General features: G+C 44.5%; 1 protein-coding gene across 1 annotated transcript in view; it reads left to right on the forward strand.

Moving 5' to 3' along the window:
• Nucleotides 1-21,804, forward strand: part of LOC117364292 (phospholipase B1, membrane-associated-like) — a 95,078-nt gene that overhangs the window by 13,390 nt on the left and 59,884 nt on the right. Inside the window, exons 2-5 of the mRNA XM_033953350.1 lie at nt 1,331-1,422; nt 1,699-1,780; nt 1,972-2,076; nt 7,555-7,650. Coding sequence (XP_033809241.1) covers nt 1,331-1,422; nt 1,699-1,780; nt 1,972-2,076; nt 7,555-7,650 — 375 coding nt within the window. The remainder of the gene's footprint in view (nt 1-1,330; nt 1,423-1,698; nt 1,781-1,971; nt 2,077-7,554; nt 7,651-21,804) is intronic.

Consider the following 21,804-nt stretch of genomic DNA (forward strand, 5'->3'; position numbering starts at 1 on the left):
GAGGTGGTAAGTTGATATGATTTTGTGGAGTGATGGAAGCTGCTTTAATTGTATTCAATTCCTGTTTAAGTTTGCAGAGCTCCTCCTTAATACTGGCAAGTTGAAGACAGATGGGGCAAGCCTTAAGCCTCCAAATAGTATGTCTTGGAATTAAAGCACCACAGTGATTGCATAGAATAAAGGTCATCTTGATTGGTTGTGAAGTGACTTGATTTGAGTAGTCCTGATTATATGGGTCTCTATATATGAATAGTGGTCCCTGGGGTTGGTGGGACTATAAGTCTTACCCTTATTCCTATGAAGGGAAAGAGGAAATAAGATTTAACAGAGGAGAGAGAAGGGTTTATTTTTTTGTGCTTTTTTTTTTTTTTAGTAAGAAATAGGGATGAGAAGAGAAATTAATCAGATATAATGCTGAAACCAGTGAAAAGAGCAGAATATGAAATGCTGAGTAACTTAGCTTTTAGAAGTTCACAGGGCAGCCTTGTTCACAGCACTGTCCCAAAGATAATGCAATTAACCTTAGAAGTAAAACAGAGCCCCTCCCTTCTCCACCTAATCAGCAGAAAACAATGGTTGAATACTAGTAAGACAGAAATATAGGCTCTATACCACCTAAAACACAGTATTTTAAACAAAAATGCAGGTTCTATCATTGCTACCCTAAAACACAGGATTTATAACAGGATTTTCCCTACTTTAGTCACCCTGAGCCACAGGCACCAGGATTTAATTAGAGTTAACAAAGTCTTACCCTTTTTCCTATGAAGAGGAAGAGGAAATAAGATTTAACAGAGGAAAGAGAAGGGTTTATTTTTTTGTGTTTTTTTATATTTTTTTTAGTAAGAAACAGGGAGGAGAAGAGAAATAAGCAGATATAATGCTGAAAACCAGTGAAAAGAGCAGAATATGAAATGCTGAGTAACTTAGCTTTTAGAAGTTCACAGGGCAGCCTTGTTCACAGCAGCTTATATGGGAACGAAAGTCCCTCTTTAAATTATTGCTAAAATATAAATACGGGTTCCAGAATTCATTTGTAACCTACTCCAAAAATCTCTTTACTGCTTAGGCCTTCAGAGTCTTAATTCATTCCCTCATAATGACTCGTTTGGACTATTGTAATGCTTTATATTGTAGCATACGAACAATTGGTTAAAGATAAGTATATGAAGAATCAATCTTAAGGTTAGAAGTGGAATCTAGATTTCACATTAAATTAAATAGGAGTGCAGAATAATATCCTTTTATTACAGAGCAAAATTTTTTATTTACGGTGGTCTAGCAGCTTTATAGAGTAATGCAGTCTTCCTTAATTGTTTATCTGTTTTAGCTGCCAAGAGCTATCGTCAATGTGGTACAGATATTTTGGATGGAACATCTCCGGAAAATTGATGATGGAACAATCGGCTGTCAGCTTCAAAAGTAATCCTCTCTACATTTTCCTAGAATCATAACCCTGCTTGTTAGCCTTAGAGCAGTGGCAGTGAACAGAGACTTGCTCTAATGGGCCATGACCCGTCACCTCCTTTACGCTCTCAGACACCATCAGACAAGGTTGAACCTGAGTCTCTTGGGCACTGCTGTTAGACCACCTGCCAGTCAGTTTGCTACCCTACAGCCTGTATAACCTTTTCTGTCTTCAAAATACCCACAAGTACCTCAGCTTGGAACAGGACACAACTCTTAATCTCATTGCAGGCAATTTTGTTCCTGTTTAGTCAGTCCAGCCGATGGCTCTGCAGAGTTACAGGAGCTGCTGAACCAAAATGCCTTATTCCAGGTATGACTAATTCCAAATGAAAAGGAAACAGAAAAAAATCCACAAGAAAAAAAAAAAAAGAAACATACTTTCACTCTTTCCACCACCTACTGATATTGCTACCAGCCTCTGCTTACCAAAACCCAACAATAATCCGACCTCCACAAACACCAGGGGTAGATCTTTAATTTTGCTCTCGGACCCTTTTGCAGATAAAGCTAGAGAAGCTGATAGGCTCTGGACGATACGACAAGAAAAATAACTTTGCAGTGGTGCTCCAACCATTTCTGAAGAAAGCTCTGCCCCCACAGAAGAGTGTGAGTATTAAGGATCCACAAACGAGTCAAAGGTATCTACTTGGGCAGAGGGGCTTGCTTCATGTCAGAGACAAAACTAAACTTGAAGAAAGCATCACTAGGCTTTAAAAACAAATGCAACCCCTCCTTGGCTACAATTAATATTGAGTGAAGTCTATAGTAGCTTCCAAGGACTGATGAGTCTCTCTATGCCCACTACTCTCTCAGTCCTTCTGTGGATTTGCTCTTTTGGGGAAAAATCTACTTCAGTGCTCAGATAGTAGGATGCATGAATATGACCACTAGAGAGTGCTGCAGGGACAAAGATTAATCCCAATTCCCTCTCCACAACAAAAGATTTTTTTCCCTGTTCCCATTCTGTCCTGGCAGTGAAGCATCCCCTCGCCGTCCCCATATATTTCATTCCCATCCCCACAGTCTTAATTTTCTTCCCTGCATCAACCCACTCAAAGCAGAAAGAAAAATTTTATGAGCCTAACAGGCATTGGGTATAAACTACTAGGCCGATGGGGGGGGGGGGGGGGGTTGGTTGGTAACTTTTTATGCTGATTGAAAGAATATCAATAAAAGTACAAATTGTGAGGCATGCCCTCTATTTTGCGCATATTGTAGGATTTGTAATGACCACATTTAAATGCATCTACGTGCATTTAAATGTGGTCTGTGCTAATGGTTTCAGCAACAGTGCTGAAAACATTAGAGCATTCTGCATACCTAATGACAGTGATATTTTGGCGCTAATCGCCTCTAGTGCTAGAATTAGGTTCTGAGCATTGGCCCGCTGGACAAGTAAGAGTTACACATGTTTACAGATGAGATTAAAGGAGTCCTTTTACTAAGGCAAACACTAAAGCGTCCTTTATAGTCTTTGCACGCATTAGCGTTTAGCACGCACTAATATTTAACGCACGCTAAAACAGATAGCACGCCTTACTAAAAGGACCCCAAAATTTGCTACAGAGCAGATATGCCAAGATGAAACGTGCATTTAAAAACTTAAGCTAATGGTTGATGATATAGTAGGAATACCATGTTTTTTTAAGGTGAGGAGCTAACAGTTGCCAAATAAGAAACAGACCCTGGAGCATCATCATTTCCTGTTTGATGACTGCTAGCCCTTTATCTAAAAAAAAAAAAAAAAAAATAGATATTTTACTCTTGGATTTCTCCTAAATGCAAGATTCTGCATTTGTTAGGGATGGGGGGAGGGAAGGTGAGTAGAATACAGTACACTATTACTTCCCCTCCTCCAACCTAACATTTGTAAACCCCATCCTGCCAGAGAGCTTTTGAGGACATGTCCGGGGATACAGAAGGCTTTTCAAAACCCAGCACTTTTAAAAAGCTTCTCGCAACGAGCAACGTTGGGAGGGCATTCGTGAATGTGTGGATACAAGGCAGTGACATCATCGCGTCACACCAGTACATGCGTGAATGCCATCCGACGTCGCTCGTTGCTCATACAAGTCGAGGGGGTGGACCTGGGGGCAGAACAGGGCGGGGCCATGGGTCCAGATTTTCCATTTGCCGGGGAAAGGGGAGGAAGGTAAGTATCGAGTGCTGCTGCTGCTCTGCTCCACGCTTTCCTGCTCACTGCTACTGCTCTGCCTTGAGACTGCTGCAGGAAGTCTCATCAGCCATTTTGAAGAAGCAGGCTCATCAGGCAGAGCAGCGACTGCAGGCAAGAAAGAGTGGGGTTGATCAGTGAGGGTGCCTAAATCATTTCAAGAACAGTAGTATGGTTCAGACAGAAAAGACTGTATGGAGTGGATCACTGAGTAAAAGTCAGGTGCAACTTGCTGTGACCTCCCAGGATAAATTCCCGATTCTGCCCCTGGTCCCAAATCAACAAATCTGATGTGTGCCCCTTCCACCCAGCTTCCGTGGCTTTCACCAGGCAGCCGCCTAGGTGTGCAGTCACTTCATTGGCTCCCTGTCCATTTCCGCGTATAGCTCAAACTCCACTTATTGACCTACAAATATATTCACTCTGCAGCTCCTCATTCAAGTCTCTGTTGCTTGTACCCTTCGCCTCTGCTGCTCATTTCTGACTCGGTCCCTTCTACTTTGCTGCACCATATGACTGAAACAAACTGCCTGGCTCAATACATCAGGCTCCATCTCTGGAAGAATTCAAATCCATGGCAAAAGCCCACTTGTAAAGCACCAATATCTGTTTGTTAGTCCCCCACCCTATCTGCCTTACCATTCCCTCTGTAATTCCCTACCTGAGTGGCGTGTCTCGATTCACCCTTTTTGTCCTGTGTAGATTGTAGGCTCTCTCGAGCAGGGACTGTCTCTTGCGTGTGAATGTACAGCACTGCGTGCGTCTGGTAGCACTTTAGAAATAAGAAATACTGTAGTAGCAGCAGTCGTATTTTGAATGTCTTTAATGAAATCTGGAAAGGAGGCTTGCATATCAGTTTCTCTGACTCATCAGCACTGAATACCATTATCCATGTCTTCTTTGGCGAAGACCAAAGCAAAGAATTCATTTAATCTTTCCACTCTGGCTTGTCTTCCCTTTGTACCCCTTTTACCCCTCGATCATCTAGCGATCCAACTGATTCTTTTACCAGCTTCTTGCTTGTAAACCTTAAAAGCCTCCACAGACTTCAGCGGATTCAGAACGCCGCAGCTAAGCTTGTTTTCGCGAAAAGCAAATTTGATCACGTCTCACCACTCCTGTCTAAGCTCCATTGGCTCCCAGTAATCCCCAGGATCCACTTCAAATGTGCGTGTCTGGCCTACAAGATCCTACATGGCATCCTTCCTGCCGTTATCCCTCTATCCTGGAACTCCCCAACCCCTACTTCCTCCAGATCCTCCCAAATTTTTAAACTATCCTTCCCTTCCATAAAAGGTATTTCCCATATAGGCAAACTTGGGTCATCCCTCCCCTTTAGAATCACTGAGATCTGGAGTAACCTCACCTCCCCTCTCCGAACCTCAAGCTCCCTCCAACTCTTCCGCAAACACCTAAAAACCTGGCTATTCTCAAAACTGTAACACTTCCCCCCTCTTAGGCCTCTCACCTTCCCCCTTTACACCTAACTCTTTAATCTCTCCACTGTAGTTCCTCTCTCATCTTTCTTCCTGTAAACCGTGCCGAGCTCCGCATTCGTGGAGATGGTGCGGTATATAAACCCAAGGTTTAGTTTAGTTTAGTTTATGTGCTTTTGCCTCCAATGCAATCTTCTTCCATAGTAGTGATTTGCATTTGCCTTCCCATTCTTTATTCCATTTTCGGAAGGATTTTCCTTTCGCTCTAATAGCTTCTTTCACCTGACATTTTAACAATGCCGGCTGTCGTTTGCAGGGCAGGTACTTGGTCCTCTCTTCATACCGAGTGATGTGGCAGCTCATTCTAATGCCGCTTTTGGGATCATTCTGGTCTTTATCTGCTGTCATCTACTAGGTTTACCCTTTATTATTGTGTTACCCAGTTTGCTAGCCTCCCTACTTTCTCGTAACATTTCTGCATCTGTCTGTTTATCTTGGCCAGATGGTCAGTAGTGCACTCCTATCACTATCCTTTTCCCCTTTATGCATGGAATTTCTATCCTGCAGAATTTTTAGTCTATCTGAGTCAAGGGTTAATGTATAATGCTACCAATCCACTAGTTTGAACCACCCTGTCACTATGATATAATTTGTACCCTGGTATCAGAGTGTCTCATTGGTTATCTTCCTTTTACCTGGTATCAGAAATGCATATTATATCTATCTTTTCATTTAGTGCAATATATCCTAACTCTCCTATCTTATTTATTTATTTTTAATATTATATACCACTTATAGTCTAAGTGGTTTACATTCAGGTACACAAGCATTTTTCCCTGTCTTTCCCAGTGGGCTCACACTCTTTCTAATGTACCTGGGGTAAGGGGGGGATTAAGTGACTTGCCCAGGGTCACAAGGAGCAGTGTGGAATTTGAACCCACAACCTCAGGCTGCTGATGCTGTAGCTCTAACCACTGCACCACACACTCCCCACTCTTGTTTCTTAGGCTCCTGATATTTGTGTACAGACATTTCAAATGCCATTTGTCATTCCTATTCAGAACTTGCTGAGCAATTGACATGGATAATTTGCAGTCTTTAAAATCAGTCTGCTCTGTATTTAAGAACACCTGGTCTACTGTGATCTCTACTGCAACCTCTATAGGGATGCTCTATCTTCCCTAATGTGGTGAAATCTTTTAAAGATATCTTGTTCCAAACTATTTGCTTTTGAGTGACTGTCAGCCTTTCCCCAGTTTCTAGATTAAAAGCTGCTCTACATAGTAACATAGTAGATGACAGCAGATAAAGAGCCGAATGGTCCATCCAGTCTGCCCAACCTGATTCAATTTAAATTTTTTAATTTTTTTCTTAACTATTTCTGTGCAAGAATCCAAAGCTGTACCCGGTACTGTGATTGGGTTCCAACTGCCAAAATCTCTGTTAAAACCTACTCCAGCCCATCTACACCCTCCCAGCCACTGAAGCCCTCCCCAGCCCATCCCCCACCAAACGGCCATACACAGACACAGACCGTGCAAGTCTGCCCAGTACTGGCCTTAGTTCAATATTTACTATTATTTTCTGATTCTAGATCCTCTGTGTTCATCCCACGCTTCTTTGAACTCCACTGTTTTCCTCTCCAACATCTCTCTCGGGAGCGCATTCCAGGCCTCCACCACCCTCTCCATAAAGTAGAATTTCCTAACATTGCCTTTGAATCTACCACCCCTCAACCTCAAATTATGTCCTCTGGTTTTACCATTTTCCTTTCTCTGGAAAAGATTTTGTTCTAGGTTAATACCCTTCAAGTATTTGAACGTCTGAATCATATCTCCCCTGTCCCTCCTTTCCTCTAGGGTATACATATTCAGGGCTTCCAGTCTCTCCTCATACGTCTTCTGGCACTATTTCCTTTGTAAATGTTGATGCCAGCAGTTTGGTTCCACCCTAGTTAAGGTGGAGACCATCTTTCCAGAACAGGCGCCCCCCCTTTCTCAGAATGTTACCTAGTTTCTAAAAAATCCTCCTCCCTGCACTATTGCCTCATTTATTCATTGAGTCTTCAGAGCTCTCTCCTTGTCTCTTGAGTCCTGCGTATGGAATGGGAAGCACCTTCTAAAAATGCTACCTTTGGGGTTGTGGACTTCAGCTTTCTACATAAGAGTCTTCCAGAACATATGTACTAAGACAGCAAACTTCTCCCGAGCACTGTCTAAAATCTTATCTAGGTGATATGAGGTGAGCGTCCTTTGCACCAGGCATGCAAGTGACTAAGCAACCCTCACATCCACCGAATGCCCAGGACCTTCACTTTCTGATTTAAGTAACCCTTCCCCCTCTTCAGTTGAGTTGTAAAAACATTTTCCCCAAGTCTCTATAACTTCTTGTAGAGTGATGTAACTGAGCTTTCTGGCTATCCGGCACTTCCTTAGACATGTAACAATAAACTTCTACATATTTCTTCCTTTGCAGGATGGTAGCATCGATTATTCGTATTTTTCTGTGGACTGCTTCCACTTTAGCATAAAGGGCCACGAACAGTTAGCATTGGGACTGTGGAATAACATGGTAAGTAGGTAATCGGTTCATGTAACATGCAGAAGGAGCTCATCATATGTTAAACCTAGAACAGAATGGAGTAAGGAAGACAATGTGCAGTGACACAGAGGTCTTTGCCTCACCTGACAGAAATGAAGCATCCCCCATGGGCTCTTGGGGATATTCTTCCAGGGATTATAGAAGAAATTCAGAAATTCTTCAAGGATAAAGTGAAGATAGCTGCAGCCAAGGATAATGGTTCACACACTACAATATTAAAGTGAATGAAATTCAACGTGATGGGGGGAGTCCTCAGTTTACACAACTGAATGCTAACAAGACCAAAGCGTCAGCTGTCGCTCTTTAAACCCACTCAGGGTTTAGGAAGTGTAACATCCCTGGTCTCATCCCCGTTGTGAATTACTTTATCCTTGAAGAATTTGGGTTTTTACATTTGAAATCATTTCCAGGGATTATGACAGCACTTGGGTTTAGTATACCATCACCAGTACTGGACGATTTCTTTTGAGGACCACATGAATGGCAGGTTCCCCCTCTTATGCTGATGTAAGAAGCCTCACTATGCTTTAGCTTGGCAGTATGCTCAGTTTTTGGATTTGGATCTCCCCGTGCTGATATTTCTACATCATGGGGTGAATTAAGGACTTTAGCACAGTAGAACCACATAAAAAGACTTGAAGTGGTTCAGAGAAAAGCAATAGAAATGGTATGGGTAAGGTTATCAGTCATCCAGATTTCCCCAGACAAGTCTTCCTTTTGAGGACATGTCCGGGGGTCTAGACGACCTTTAAAAACCTGACACTTTGTCCGGGGTTTGAAAAGAAATCGCGTCGGGAGGGGGCATCTGCACCTGTGCGGATGTAATGCATGTGCGTGATTTCATTGTGTCGCAGCCGCGCATTCGTGAATGCCTTCCTGCCCGATGAACAGGCAGCAGGGGCGGAGCTGGGGTGGAACTGGGCGTGGATGGGTGGAACTGGTAACCCTAGGTATGGAGGTTTGTGCCACCAGACATACGAGGAAAGACTTGATGACCTGAAGATGTACAGTACACTCTGGAGGAAAGGAGAGACAGGGGTGATATGACACAGACTTTGAAATATTTGAGAGGTATTAATATACAAACAAACCTTTTCCAGAAGAGGGAAGACATTAATTTAGATTGCTGGGGGGGGGGTGCGACTCGGAAATAAAATCAGGAAATGCTTTTTCACAGAGAGGGTGGGAGATGCCTAGAATGCCCTCCTGCGGCAGGTGATGGTGATGAAAATGGTTACAGAATTCAAAAATGCATCAGATAAACATAAAGGAATCCTTCATGGAAGGCATGGAACCGAACAAGCTTAGAATTAGGTGGCAATCTAGTAATTGAGAAGCGAAGCCAGTACAGTCTGTGCCTTGGAAATGACAAGGCCAATAACATTATTCGCCGATGATGCCAAACTGAGCAATGTAGTGAGCAAAAGCACAACAGACAAAAAAGCAATGGCAGACGATATGGTGCATGACTTCTGCTGGAGCACTGGTCTAGGTCCTGGCAACTCAGCTTCAATGCCAAAAAATGCAAAGTCATGCACCTGGGAAGCCAAAATCCATGCAAGATTTACACCCTAAATGGCAAGATTCTGACAAGAACTGAAGCAGAAAGAGACTTAGGGGTGATTGTCAGGGAAGACATGAAGTCTGCAAACCAAGTGGAGCAAGCTTCATCCAAAGCAAGGCAAATCATAGGTTGCATACGCAGGAGTTTCGTCAGCCGTAAACCTGAAGTCATTATGCCACTGTATAGATCCATGGTGAGACCGCACCTGGAGTACTGTGTGCAATTCTGGAGGCCACATTACCGTAAGGATGTGCTGAGACTGGAATCGGTCCAGAGAATGGCCACCAGGATGGTCTCGTGACTCAAGGAGCTCCCGTACGAGGAGCGGTTAGGGAAATTGCAGCTCTACTCACTCGAGGAACGTCGAGAGAGGGGAGATATGATTGAGACATTCAAGTATCTCACGGGCCGCATCGATGTGGAAGAAGACATCTTCTTCTTCAAGGGTCTCGCGGCAACAAGGGGGCATTCGTGGAAAATCAGGGGCGGGAAACTGCACAGTGACACTAGGAAGTTCTTCTTCACTGAAAGGGTGGTTGATCGCTGGAATAGTCTTCCACTTCAGGTTATTGAGGCCAGCAGTGTGCCAGATTTTAAGGCCAGATGGGTTAGACATGTGGGATCTATCCGCAAAGATAGATAGGGAGGGTCACTGGAGTGGGCAGACTTGATGGGCCGTGGCCCTTATCTGCCATCTATTTCTATGTTTCTATGTTTCTAAATCAAGTATGCATATAGTATCACACCGCATGTTATGAGTTTATAAGAACATAAGAATAGCCTTACTGGGTCAGACCCATGGTCCATCAAGCCCAGTAGCCCGTTCTCACGGTGGCCAATCCAGGTCGCTAGTACCTGGCCAAAACACAAACAGTAGCAAAATTCCATGCTACTGATCCAGGGCAAGCAGTGGCTTGCCCCACATCTTGTTAGGCAGACTGGAATAGGGTTACCAGACGTTCGGGAAAATTCAGACATGTCCTCTTTTTAGAAGACTGGACGGATTTTAGAAGTCCCTGAGCTCTGGGTCGTGTCTGGAGGGCCTTTGTGCATGTGCGGACATCGATGCAATGACATCATATGCAAGTGCACATGTGCTGATGTCATTGTTGATGTCATTGCTGATGCATCAACATCTGCGCATGCACAGAGGCCCTCCAGATAAGGCTCTGAGTTTGGGGACTTCCAATACCTAGACAGGCTCTGAGATTGAAGTCTACAAAATCCTAAGTGGAGTAGAACCGGTACAAGTGAATCGATTTTTCACTCCCTCAAAAGTTACAAAGACTAGAGGACCTCAATGAAGTTACAGGGAAATATTTTTTTCACTCAGAGAATAGTTAAGCTCTGGAACGTGTTGCCAGAGGTTGTGGTAAGAGCCAATAGCGTAGCTGGTTTTAAGAAAGGTTTGGACAAGCTCCTGGATCAAAAGTCTATAGTCTGTTATTGAGAAAGACGGGGGAAGCCACTGATTGCCCTGGATCGGTAGCATGAAATGTTGCTACTCCTTGGGGTTCCGGAATCTTTTGTTACTCTTTGGGATTCTAGAATCTTGCTATTCTTTGAGATTCTGCATGGAATCTTGATACTCTTTGGGGTTCTGGAACGTTGCTACTATTTGGATTTTTGCCAAGAACTAGTGACCTTGATTGGCTACTGAGAGAACGGGCTACTGGGCTTGATGGACCATTGGTCTGACCCAATAAGGCTATTCTTATATTCTTATGTGTGGGGTCTGGGGGTGGAATGGGGCAGAGCTGAAGATGGAACAGGGCAGGGCTGGGGGATGGAATGGGGTGGGGCCAGAACGGGCTACTGGGCTTGATGGACCATTGGTCTGACCCAATAAGGCTATTCTTATATTCTTATGTGTGGGGTCTGGGGGTGGAATGGGGCAGAGCTGAAGATGGAACAGGGCAGGGCTGGGGGATGGAATGGGGTGGGGCCAGATGCTCTCATTTTTTTAATGAGGAAATCTGGCAACCCTAGACTGGATGGACCATACAGGTCTTTATCTGTCATCAACTAGTATGCATATTAATAGATAAGCTAAGAGTGTGTGATAACTCAAGTAAATTGTCAAAATAAGGAATCACAAGAATTGCATTAAATTTTAATGTAGTTTGTTTACTTCTCGCTTAATTCAGAAATTTTACTCCATCTCGGAGTTGAAATAAAGATTGTGCAGTAGTGCAAGAGGCAAACAGGCGATGGTTATTGAAATGAAGAGAAAGTGGTTTATGTTGGCAGCAATAGGAAGAGTGGCAAATTAATGTTTTTCCTAGGGCAGGCTGGGGCAGAGGCAAGTGCAGGTGCAGATGAAGTGTTGATGAGTACCGGAATAGCAGGGAGGCACTGCCTACTCCAGAATATAATCATGATATTGCAGCTGCATAGGGATAGGGCTACCAGATTTGTTAATGTAAAAAAGAGGACACATGGCCCCGCCCCATTCTGCCCCCAGCCCTGCCCTCATGCAAAGCTTGTCTTTTCTTCCCTGAGTCCAGGCCGTATCTGGAGGGCCTCTGAGCATGCGCCAATGTGATGCAATGACGTCACACACATGTGCGCATGCTCGGAGGCCCTCTGGAAGTGGCCCCGGGCTCGGGGCCTTCCAAAACCTGAACAACCTGCTGGGTTTTGAAAATCCATCCAGGCACCCAGACAGCCCTCTAAAAAGAGGGCATGTCTGGGTTTTCACAGATATCTGGTAACCTGCACAGATTGTCATATGTATGACTACCTCCCCTTGGGGAGACAGTCATATGTATGCGGTTGGTGTCAGGAGCTGAAAAGCTTGAGAAAGAAGTCAAGCGACTTGAGGACAAGATATTGGAGCTAGAAGGACTTTACACCATGGAGGACCCTATCAAGGCATTTGAAGACACATCGAGAAGGAAGTGAGAGACACATCGAGAAGGAAGTCAGGGAACTCGAGGAATTCATTGAGGAAGCATACAGGAGGAGGGTGGCAGAGAACGAACTCCAGATGAAGGATGAAGTTACACCAACATGGAAGGGGGAGCAAGAAGCAGATGACCTCAAAGAAGACAACCACAGAGGAATACCACAAGACGGGGAGGAATTGGCTAGTCGATGCCTAGAAGAGAGAGAGAAGCACACCAAGGATATTGACCTGAGACCGAAGCGAAAACTGAAGAAGGGAAAGTCAGTGATCCTAGTGGGAGACTCGATTCTGAGGCATGTGGACAGCCTCATAGCAGGAGGAAAAGAGGATTGACTGGTGACCTGCCTCCCAGGAGCGAGAACCAAGGACATCGTGGACAAAATTGGGAAGATCCTGGAAGGAGCGGAGACAGAAGAAACCGCAGTAATGATTCACATCGGGACGAATGAGATGAGCATGGAGAGACTACAGAAGAAGCACACTCGTAGAATAGTTCAAGATTCTGGGAAGGAAGCTGAGGATGAGGACCCAGAAGATAGCATTCTCAGAGATCCTACTGGTACCGAGGGCAGATGTGAAAAGGCAGGAGGAACTACAATAAATAAATGCGTGGATGAGGAAATGGTGTGAGGAAGAAGGATTCCACTTTGTGAGGAACTGGACAACGTTCTGGGGCAAGAGCAAGCTTTACAGGAGAGATGGACTGCACCTGAGCACAGTGGGAACAAGACTTCTAGCAAACAACGTCATGAGAGGAATAGAACAGGCTTTAAACTAAAAGGAAGAGGAAAGCCGACAGTCGATCTAGCGTCGATGATTCGGAAGAAGGTATCCCGTGAAGATACTAAGGGGAAAAAAGGCTGGGAAGAAACAAGGGACAAATTACAGGAGTCGACTAACCCAGAAGAGGAGGTTAAAAAGAGTGTAGCAAAAGAGAAGACACCAAAGACCGAAGCACAGGGAAAGTAGTGAAGACAACAAAATGCCAGGACCTAAATTGCATATATACTAATGCAAGGAGCCTAAGCAACAAAATGGGGGAACTAGAAGCTGTGGAAAATGCAGAGGACATAGACATCATTGGAATCTCTGAAACATGGTGGAATGAGGAAAGCAAATGGGATACAGCACTGCCGGAGTACAAGCTCCATCGCCAGGACAGGTCAGGACAGAAAGGAGGTGGAATAGCCCTATACATAAAAGAAAACATACAATCGACAAGAATGGACACAGCGGAGACGACCAACAAGCTGGAATCGCTATGGGTTAAAATACCGGGTAGGAAAGGACATGAAATAAAGATGGGCCTATACTATCGTCCGCCTGGGCAAACCGGAGATATCGATAGAGAAATGGAAACCGAGATGAAGCGAGAATGCAAAAGCGGTTACACAGTTATTATGGGAGACTTCAACTACCCCGGGATAGACTGGAATCTTGGAAGCTCAAGATGCGCTATAGAGACAGAATTCCTGGAGGCTACACAAGATTGCTTCATGGAGCAGCTTGTTAGAGAACCGATGAGAGGAAATGCCACTCTGGATCTAATTCTAAATGGGTTAATGGGCCCTGCAAAGGAAGTGGAAGTAGTGGGACCGTTGGGAAACAGCTATCATAATATGATCAAGTTCAAAGTTGAAGTAGGAATACCGAAAGGAAAGAGAACCATAGCGACAACTTTCAACTTCAGGAAAGGAAACTACGAAGCAATGAGGGAAATGGTAAGGAAGCCAAGAAATGGCAAACGGTAGAACATGCCTGGTTTTTTTTCAAGGACACGGTGAGCGAGGCGCAAAATATGTACATAACCAGATTCAGAAAGGGAGCAAAAAGAGTCGAACAAAAGACCCGGTATGGCTGACTAAAATAATGAAGGAAGCGATAGGCAATAAGAAAAATTCATTCAGGAAATGGAAAAAGGACAAAACTAAGGGGAACTGGAAGGAGCACAGGAAGTATCAAAAAGAATGTCACCATGTGGTTCGAAAAGCCAAAAGAGAATATGAAGAGAGGCTAGCCAGGGAGGCACGAAATTTCAAACCGTTCTTCAGATATGTTAAAGGGAAACAGCCAGCTAGGAAGGAGGTGGGACCGCTGGATAATGGAGACAGGAAGGGAGTAGTGAAGGAGGAGAAAGAAGTCGCGGAAAGACTTAACATGTTCTTTTCGTCTGTATTTACGAACAAAGACACAACCAACATACCGGAACCTGAGCAATTCTTCAATGGAAATCAAGCAGAAAAATTAACATCCATGGAAGTGAGCCTTGAAGATGTGCGCAGGCAGATAGAAAAACTAAAAACTGACAAATCCCCGGGTCCGGACGGAATCTATCCAAGGGTTCTGAAGGAATTAAAGGAGGAGATAGCCCTGAAAACAGGCATGATACCAGAGGATTGGAAGATAGCCAACGTCACGCCCATCTTTAAAAAGGGATCAAGAGGTGACCCAGAAAACTACAGACCGGTGAGTCTGACCTTGGTTCTGGGGAAAATGGCGGAAGCGCTGATAAAAGAAAACATCGATGAACATTTGGAAAGAAAAGAACTTCTGACACCAAGCCAACATGGTTTCTGCAGGGGGAGATTATGCTTAACTAACTTATTGCACTTCTTCGAAGGAATCAACAAACGGATGGACAAAGGAGACCCCATAGACATCATATACCTAGATTTCCAAAAAGCCTTTGACAAGGTGCCTCACGAGCGTCTACTCCGGAAACTGAAAAACCATGGGGTGGACGGAGACGTACATAGATGGATCAGAAACTGGTTGGCGGGTAGGAAACAGAGGGTAGGGGTGAAGGGCCACTACTCGGACTGGAAGAGGGTCACAAGTGGTGTTCCGCTTGCTCGGTGCTCGGGCCTCTACTATTTAATATATTAATAAATGATCTAGAAACAGGGACGACATGTGAGATAATAATATTTAGTGGAGCTCGGACTAAAGAGGAATGCGAAGAATTGCAAAGGGACCTGAACAAACTAGGGGAATGGGCGACGAGATGGCAGATGAAGTTCAACGTTGAGAAATGTAAAGTACTTCATGTGGGAAGCAGAAACCCGAGGTACAACTATACGATGGGAGGGATGTTATTGAATGAGAGTACCCAAGAAAGGGACTTGGGGGTAATGGTGGACATGACAATGAAGCCGACGGCACAGTGCGCAGCAGCCGCTAAGAAAGCAAATAGAATGCTAGGTATAATCAAGAAGGGTATTACAACCATAAGAACATAAGAACCGCCATCTCCGGATTAGACCCATGGTTCATCGAGTCCGGCGATCCGCACACGCGGATACACCTGATGTATACACCTGATGTAGTTTTAGTCACCCATATCCCTCTATGCCTCTCGTAAGGAGATGTGCATCTAATTTGCCTTTGAATCCTAGTACAGTGGATTTCTTAATAACCTCCTTTGGGAGAGCATTCCAGGCGTCTACCACTCGCTGCGTGAAGCAGAACTTCCTGACATTTGTCCTGGACTTGTCCCCCCTTAGCTTCAACCATGTCCTCTTGTCCGTGTCACGTTGGACAATGTAAATAATTTATTTTCCTGCTCTATTTTATCAATGCCTTTCAGTATTTTGAACGTCTCGATCATGTCCCCTCGCAGCCTCCTCTTCTCAAGGGAGAACAGTCCCAGTTTCTTGAGTCGTTCCTCATATTCCAAGTTCTCCATACCTCTTATTAGCTTCGTTGCTCATCTCTGCACCCTCTCCAGCAGTTTTATATCCTTCTTTAGGTTGGGAGACCAATGTTGGACACAGTATTCCAAGTGTGGTCTGACCATTGCTCTATAAAGCAGCATTATGACTTTCTTCGATCTACTCGTGATACGAAAGAAGTTATCTTGCCGTTGTATCTGGAATACTGCGTCCAATATTGGTCGCCGTACCTTAAGAAGGATATGGCGTTACTCGAGAGGGTTCAGAGGAGAGCGACACATCTGATAAAAGGGATGGAAAACCTTCCATACGCTGAGAGATTGGAGAAACTGGGTCTCTTTTCCCTGGAGAAGAGGAGACTTAGAGGGGATATGATAGAGACTTATAAGATCATGAAGTGCATAGAGAGAGTAGAGAGAGTTATTCAAACTGTCAAATAATAAAAGAACAAGAGGGCATTCGGAAAAGTTGAAAGAGGACAGATTCAAAACAAATGCTAGGAAGTTCTTCTTTACCCAACATGTGGTGGACACCTGGAATGCACTTCCAGAGAACGTAATAGGGCAGAGTACAGTACTGAGGTTTAAGAAAGGATTGGACAGTTTCCTGCTGGAAAAGGGGATAGAAGGGTATAAATAGAGGATTACTGCACAGGTCCTGGACCTGTTGGGCCGCCGCATGAGCGGACTGCTGGGCATGATGGACCTCAGGTCTGACCCAGTGGAGGCATTGCTTATGTTCTTATGTTATGTTCCTATTCAGAGTTATCCTTTCAATAATAAGTCACAGACCTTAATATATATGGACTTTTGCTGGATCGAGTTGGTCAATGTTAATTTTATTTATTTTAGTACACTAACAGATGTTTGTTATGTGGCAGCTGCGTGCCGTTAGAACCTGTCTTGGCAGGTCAACTATATGCGGGCTATCAGTGGTCCAAAACCCCCTTTTTTATTTTACAATTTAATGTTTTATATACTTTTTTCTCTATTCTTTTCTGTTTATCTGAATGTCTTTGTGTTCATATATTGATATATGGCCTCTATAGGAGTCCTTAACCCAATAAACTTATACGTAGCTTGGGATTTTTAATGCTCTGAGGAGCGTAGAATTTTGATGTCTCTGCCTTAGGGGTCCAGGCGGCTATATGTGTTGGTCTTGTGGCTCGTGCCGTGTTTCGGTGGGCCGAGCGTGTCCTTAACCGCGAGTCTGATGACTGGTCCTTGGTGATTAGAAGGTGGCAGAAATTGAGGTAACATAGTAAATGACAGCAGATAAAGACTCGAATGGTCCATCCAGTCTGCCCAACCTGATACAATTTTAATTTTTTAATTTTTTTTCTTAGCTATTTCTGGGCAAGAATCCAAAGCTCTACCTAGTACTGTGCTTGGGTTCCAACTGCCGAAATCTCTGTTAAAACCTACTCCAGCCCATCTACACCCTCCCAGCCACTGATGCCCTCCCCAGCCCATCCCCAACCAAACGCCCATACACAGACACAGACTGTGCAAGTCTGCCCAGTACTGGCCTTAGTTCAATATTTAATATTATTTTCTGATTCTAGATCTTCTGTGTTCATCCCATGCTTCTTTGAACTCAGTCATAGTTTTACTCTCCACTACCTCTCTCGGGAGCGCATTCCAGGCATCCACTACCCTTTCCGTAAAGTAGAGCTTCCTAACATTGCTTTTGAGTCTACCACCCCTCAACCTCAAATTATGTCCTCTGGTTTTTCCATTTTCCTTTCTCTGGAAAAGATTTTGTTCTACGTTAATACCCTTCAAGTATTTGAATGTCTGAATCATATCTCCCCTGTCCCTCCTTTCCTCTAGGACAGTATTCTTCAACCTTTTTACACCCATGGACCGGCAGAAATAAAAGAATTATTTTGTGGACCGGCAAACTACTAGGACTAAAATTTTAAAACCCCGTTTACGCCCCATCTCCGCGAGCTCGGTCCCCGCAAACCATCTGATCCCATCTGTACAAGCCGCAATTATGATTTTATATTGAACGTATTTTATTAAAGTATAAAAAGAAACAATATTCTGAACAATTGTGATTTTATAAATACAAATATACAGAGCACGGACCAACAAAACCCCTGTCTCCCCTCCCCTTCACATATATCCCCTCTACTATCAAGAAAACTGAACAAGCCAAGTTATTATAGAATGCTACATAGAAATATCTGCAGTCCCCAGTTATGTCTCTAGCAGGATATATATTTCAAATCTGATATATTCTAATGACAAAATAGAAATAAAATTATTTTTTTCTACCTTTTGTTGTCTCTGGTTTCTGCTTTCATCTTCTTTTCACTCTTTTCCTTCCAGCATCTGCCCGTTCCATCCAATGTCTGGCCTCTCCCCCTTCCATATGTATCTGACTTCTTTCTATGCCCCTCTTCCCTGTACATCCAGCCTGTTCCTCCTCTCTCCTTTTTACATCATTCATTCCAGCTTCACTGCCTTTTTCATTTTTATCTCTCCTACACCAGATCTAGCATCTTTATCCCTCTCTCATTTCTCTGCTGACCCCCTTTCCAGCATCAATGTCTCTCTACTTTCTCATTCCTCTCTCTCCTCTTTCCCTCATCTGATCTCTCCATTCCACCCTGACCCCCTTCCCCTCTTGTAATCTCCCTGCCAGCTGTTTCCTTCCTTTTTTTCTTTCTCCCTTCCTTCCTTCCTTTTTTTCCTTCTCCCTTCCCTCCTCCCTCTATCCAACATTAACTCTCTTCCCATCCCTTTCTTTCCTCCCCTCCCAGCAGCATCTCTCCTTCTTCTCCCTTCCCTCCTCCCTCTATCCAACATTAACTCTCCTCTCTTCCCATCCCTTTCCCTCCTCCCCTCCCAGCAGCATCTCTCCTTCTAACTCTCTCCAAGTCCAGTAACAGCTCTCCCTTTATCCAGCAGCTTCCCTGCCTCCTACAGTGGCTTCCCTTCCAGCAGCTCTCAGTACTTGCCTGCAGGAAGTTGCCGGTAAATCACTACCCTGGCAAGTAGGAGAGCTGGTGGGAGGGGAGGAAGTCACTTTGAAGGCTCCCCAGGATCTTGCTCGCACACACTGACCTCCCTCCACCTGCACCTGAATCTGCAACTCTCTCCATTCTACTTGTAGCTTCCCCGCGGCCCTCTTCAGCAACTCGGCAGGGGCGGCGATCAAGATAGGCTGCCGACGTTGGGACCTTCACTCTCTGAGTCGCCTATTTTGTTTCAACTTCCTGTTTCCGAACAGGCGAGACTCAGAGAGGGAAGGCCCCGACGTCGGCAGCCTGTCTTAATCGCCTGAGGCTGGGAGGAACATTAGTGAGCAGGAACCGCAGTCGGCAGGAAATTTAACTGCCGACTTGATCTCGCTGGCCCTGCGCGGACCGGCAGAAATTTTCTGCGGACCGACACCGGTCCGCGGACCGGTGGTTGAAGAACTGTGCTCTAGGATATACATATTCAGGGCTTCCAGTCTCTCCTCATATGTCTTCTGGCGCAAGCCTCCTACCATTTGATGGCTGCCTCTTATCTCTCTGATGCCCTGTATAACTTATTGCAGATGTCAGCCAAGTCCATGTCTCTCAGGGTGGCCACGCATCGTACTTTATGGCTTCAGGCTTGGTCGGCAGATGCGGTATCTAAGGCTAAGCTGACAAAATTTCCCTTTCAGGGGTCTTTTTTGTTTGGCGAGGATTTGGACAAATTGATTCAGACCTTGACGAACTCTAAAGTGCCCTGTCTGCCTGAAGACCATGCCCGTCCACCTGCACAGGGTGGCATTTTTTGGGGGCATTTGCATGATTTCCACAGGTATCACCCTGGTCGATAGGCTGCTTCTTTTCCGGCCTCTTGAGGTTTCTCAGGGCCATTTCTTTCAGCGTTTGCACTGCAGTCCTTTCCGGATGCCCGCTGGGGGGATGCGATTCCTCCCTCGGCTCCTCTGCCTCCCGGCCCACCTAATGACTCCTTGTTGGCGCATCCCTTGGTTCTGCTTGGTTGTGAGGGCGCCTCCCTTGGTGGGCGCTTGGTTACAAGGTTTTTACCGAGGTGGGCCGAGATCACAACAGATCAGTGGGTCCTGGAGGTGATTCAAGACGGTAACGCTCTGGAGTTTTCCCACTCGTTCAGAACAAAAGTGGAATTGTCCCAATCAGAATGGTGCACAACAAAAAGTGTCTTTCAACTCATCTGATAAATCCAAATGCCTTTATTCATCCAAAATTCATAAAATGACTCTGCGACTCAACATGCACATGTTTCGGCCCAAACGGCCTGCCTCAGGAGTCTACAAGTGCATACATAAGCATAAATACATTAATAACATACATGGTATATATATAAAACATATATTTAAAAAACAGCAAAGAATAAAAACTATATATAAAAACATTATAAATGGAACAAAAGAATACATCTGACGTCAAATATTTGATCAAAGTATAGTCATAACAATTCATCATGCAAAGCAAATATAAAGAAATCCATCACACGAAACAAATATTAAAACATTAAGAATTATAGTTAACAATTTATATGAATGCCCAATATATCGTATATTACTGCTAAGAATTATGTTTTTGTTAATAAGTAAATAAACACTTTTTGTGCACCTATAAAAGTTGTGACTATAAAAAATATGTCTATGAAAAATAAAAACAATAAATAATGTGCTGTTTGTTTGACGATAAATATAAAATCAATTGAAACATATCAAAATACAAAAATATGTTAAAAACAGAAATAAAACCTTAAAAAAATCAATAAACAACAAAAATTTTCATGTGAAGTAAATTAATGACTTGAATAAAAACAATAGGCCATTTGATAAGACTGTAGGAGAACATTATTTAAAATAAAATAAGAGTGCAAAAATGCCTTGAGAGGTAGAGTAAGGAGATCATTGTCAAAATGCTAAATATTCAAAAAATATATAGATAAAAGGAACATACCTTATGAGTCTTTGAGTATATAAAAAAATGCACAATTTGAAGCTTTCTTTGGAACTTGAATAAAATTCCAAAGAAAGCTTCAAAATGTGCATTTTTTTTGCAAACAGTCCATCTCAGGTGGATCTGTCAGTTGTTAAACCAGAATCTAAGTAGTTCCTTCCGGGCCCTATAGACCCATTGATTGAAGCTTTTCATCAGTGTGTATCACATGATATTGCGACCTTAGAAAGAGATCATAAAAAAAAGCTGTTTCATAACCTTGACAAAAGTGAACTCTCTGCAATTAAAGATTTAAGGAATAATATGGACATAGTCATTAAACCGGCAGATAAAGGGGTTGGTGTCATTATCATGGATCACTTAGCTTATGTTACAGAAATAGAGAGACAAGTACAGTGGTACCTCGGTTTACGAGTGCACCGGTTTGCGAGTGTTTTGCAAGACGAGCAAAACATTCGCAAAATCGGCACCTCAGAAACCGAGTGCCCCCCAATTTGCGAGCACCCCCCCCCCCCCCGCGATCCGGCATCCCACCACCACCGTCGGGCACCCCCCGCCGTGACCTGAAGTCCCCCCAACCCACCCGAACCCTCTTCTTACTTTGCTGTAGCCTCCGCAGCGGCACCGGCACCAGCATGTCCTGTGCGTTGGTGCCGGTGCCTGAAGATCTGCCTCCTGTGCTGGGCCTTGAGCATGCATGCTCAAGGCCTGAGAGTTCACGTTGAACGTGAACTCTCATGTTCGATGTGAACTTTCAGGCCTTGAGCATGCGCACATGCTCAAGGCCCAGCACAGGAGGCAGATATTCAGGCACCGGCACCAACGCACAGGACATGCTGGTGCCGGTGCCGCTGCGGAGGCTACAGCAAAGTAAGAAGAGGGTTCGGGTGGGTTGGGGGGACCTCAGGTCGCGGCGGGGGGGGTGCCCGATGGCGGCGGGGGGGTGCCGGTTCACGGGGGGGGCCTTCGGGGGGAGCAATGCCGGTTCTCGTGGAGGGAGGGAGCAGCGCTGCTGGCCTCGGGGGGGGGGGGGGGGGAG

Source organism: Geotrypetes seraphini, chromosome 7, assembly GCF_902459505.1.
Source record: "Geotrypetes seraphini chromosome 7, aGeoSer1.1, whole genome shotgun sequence".
In the NCBI taxonomy this organism is placed as follows: domain Eukaryota; kingdom Metazoa; phylum Chordata; class Amphibia; order Gymnophiona; family Dermophiidae; genus Geotrypetes; species Geotrypetes seraphini.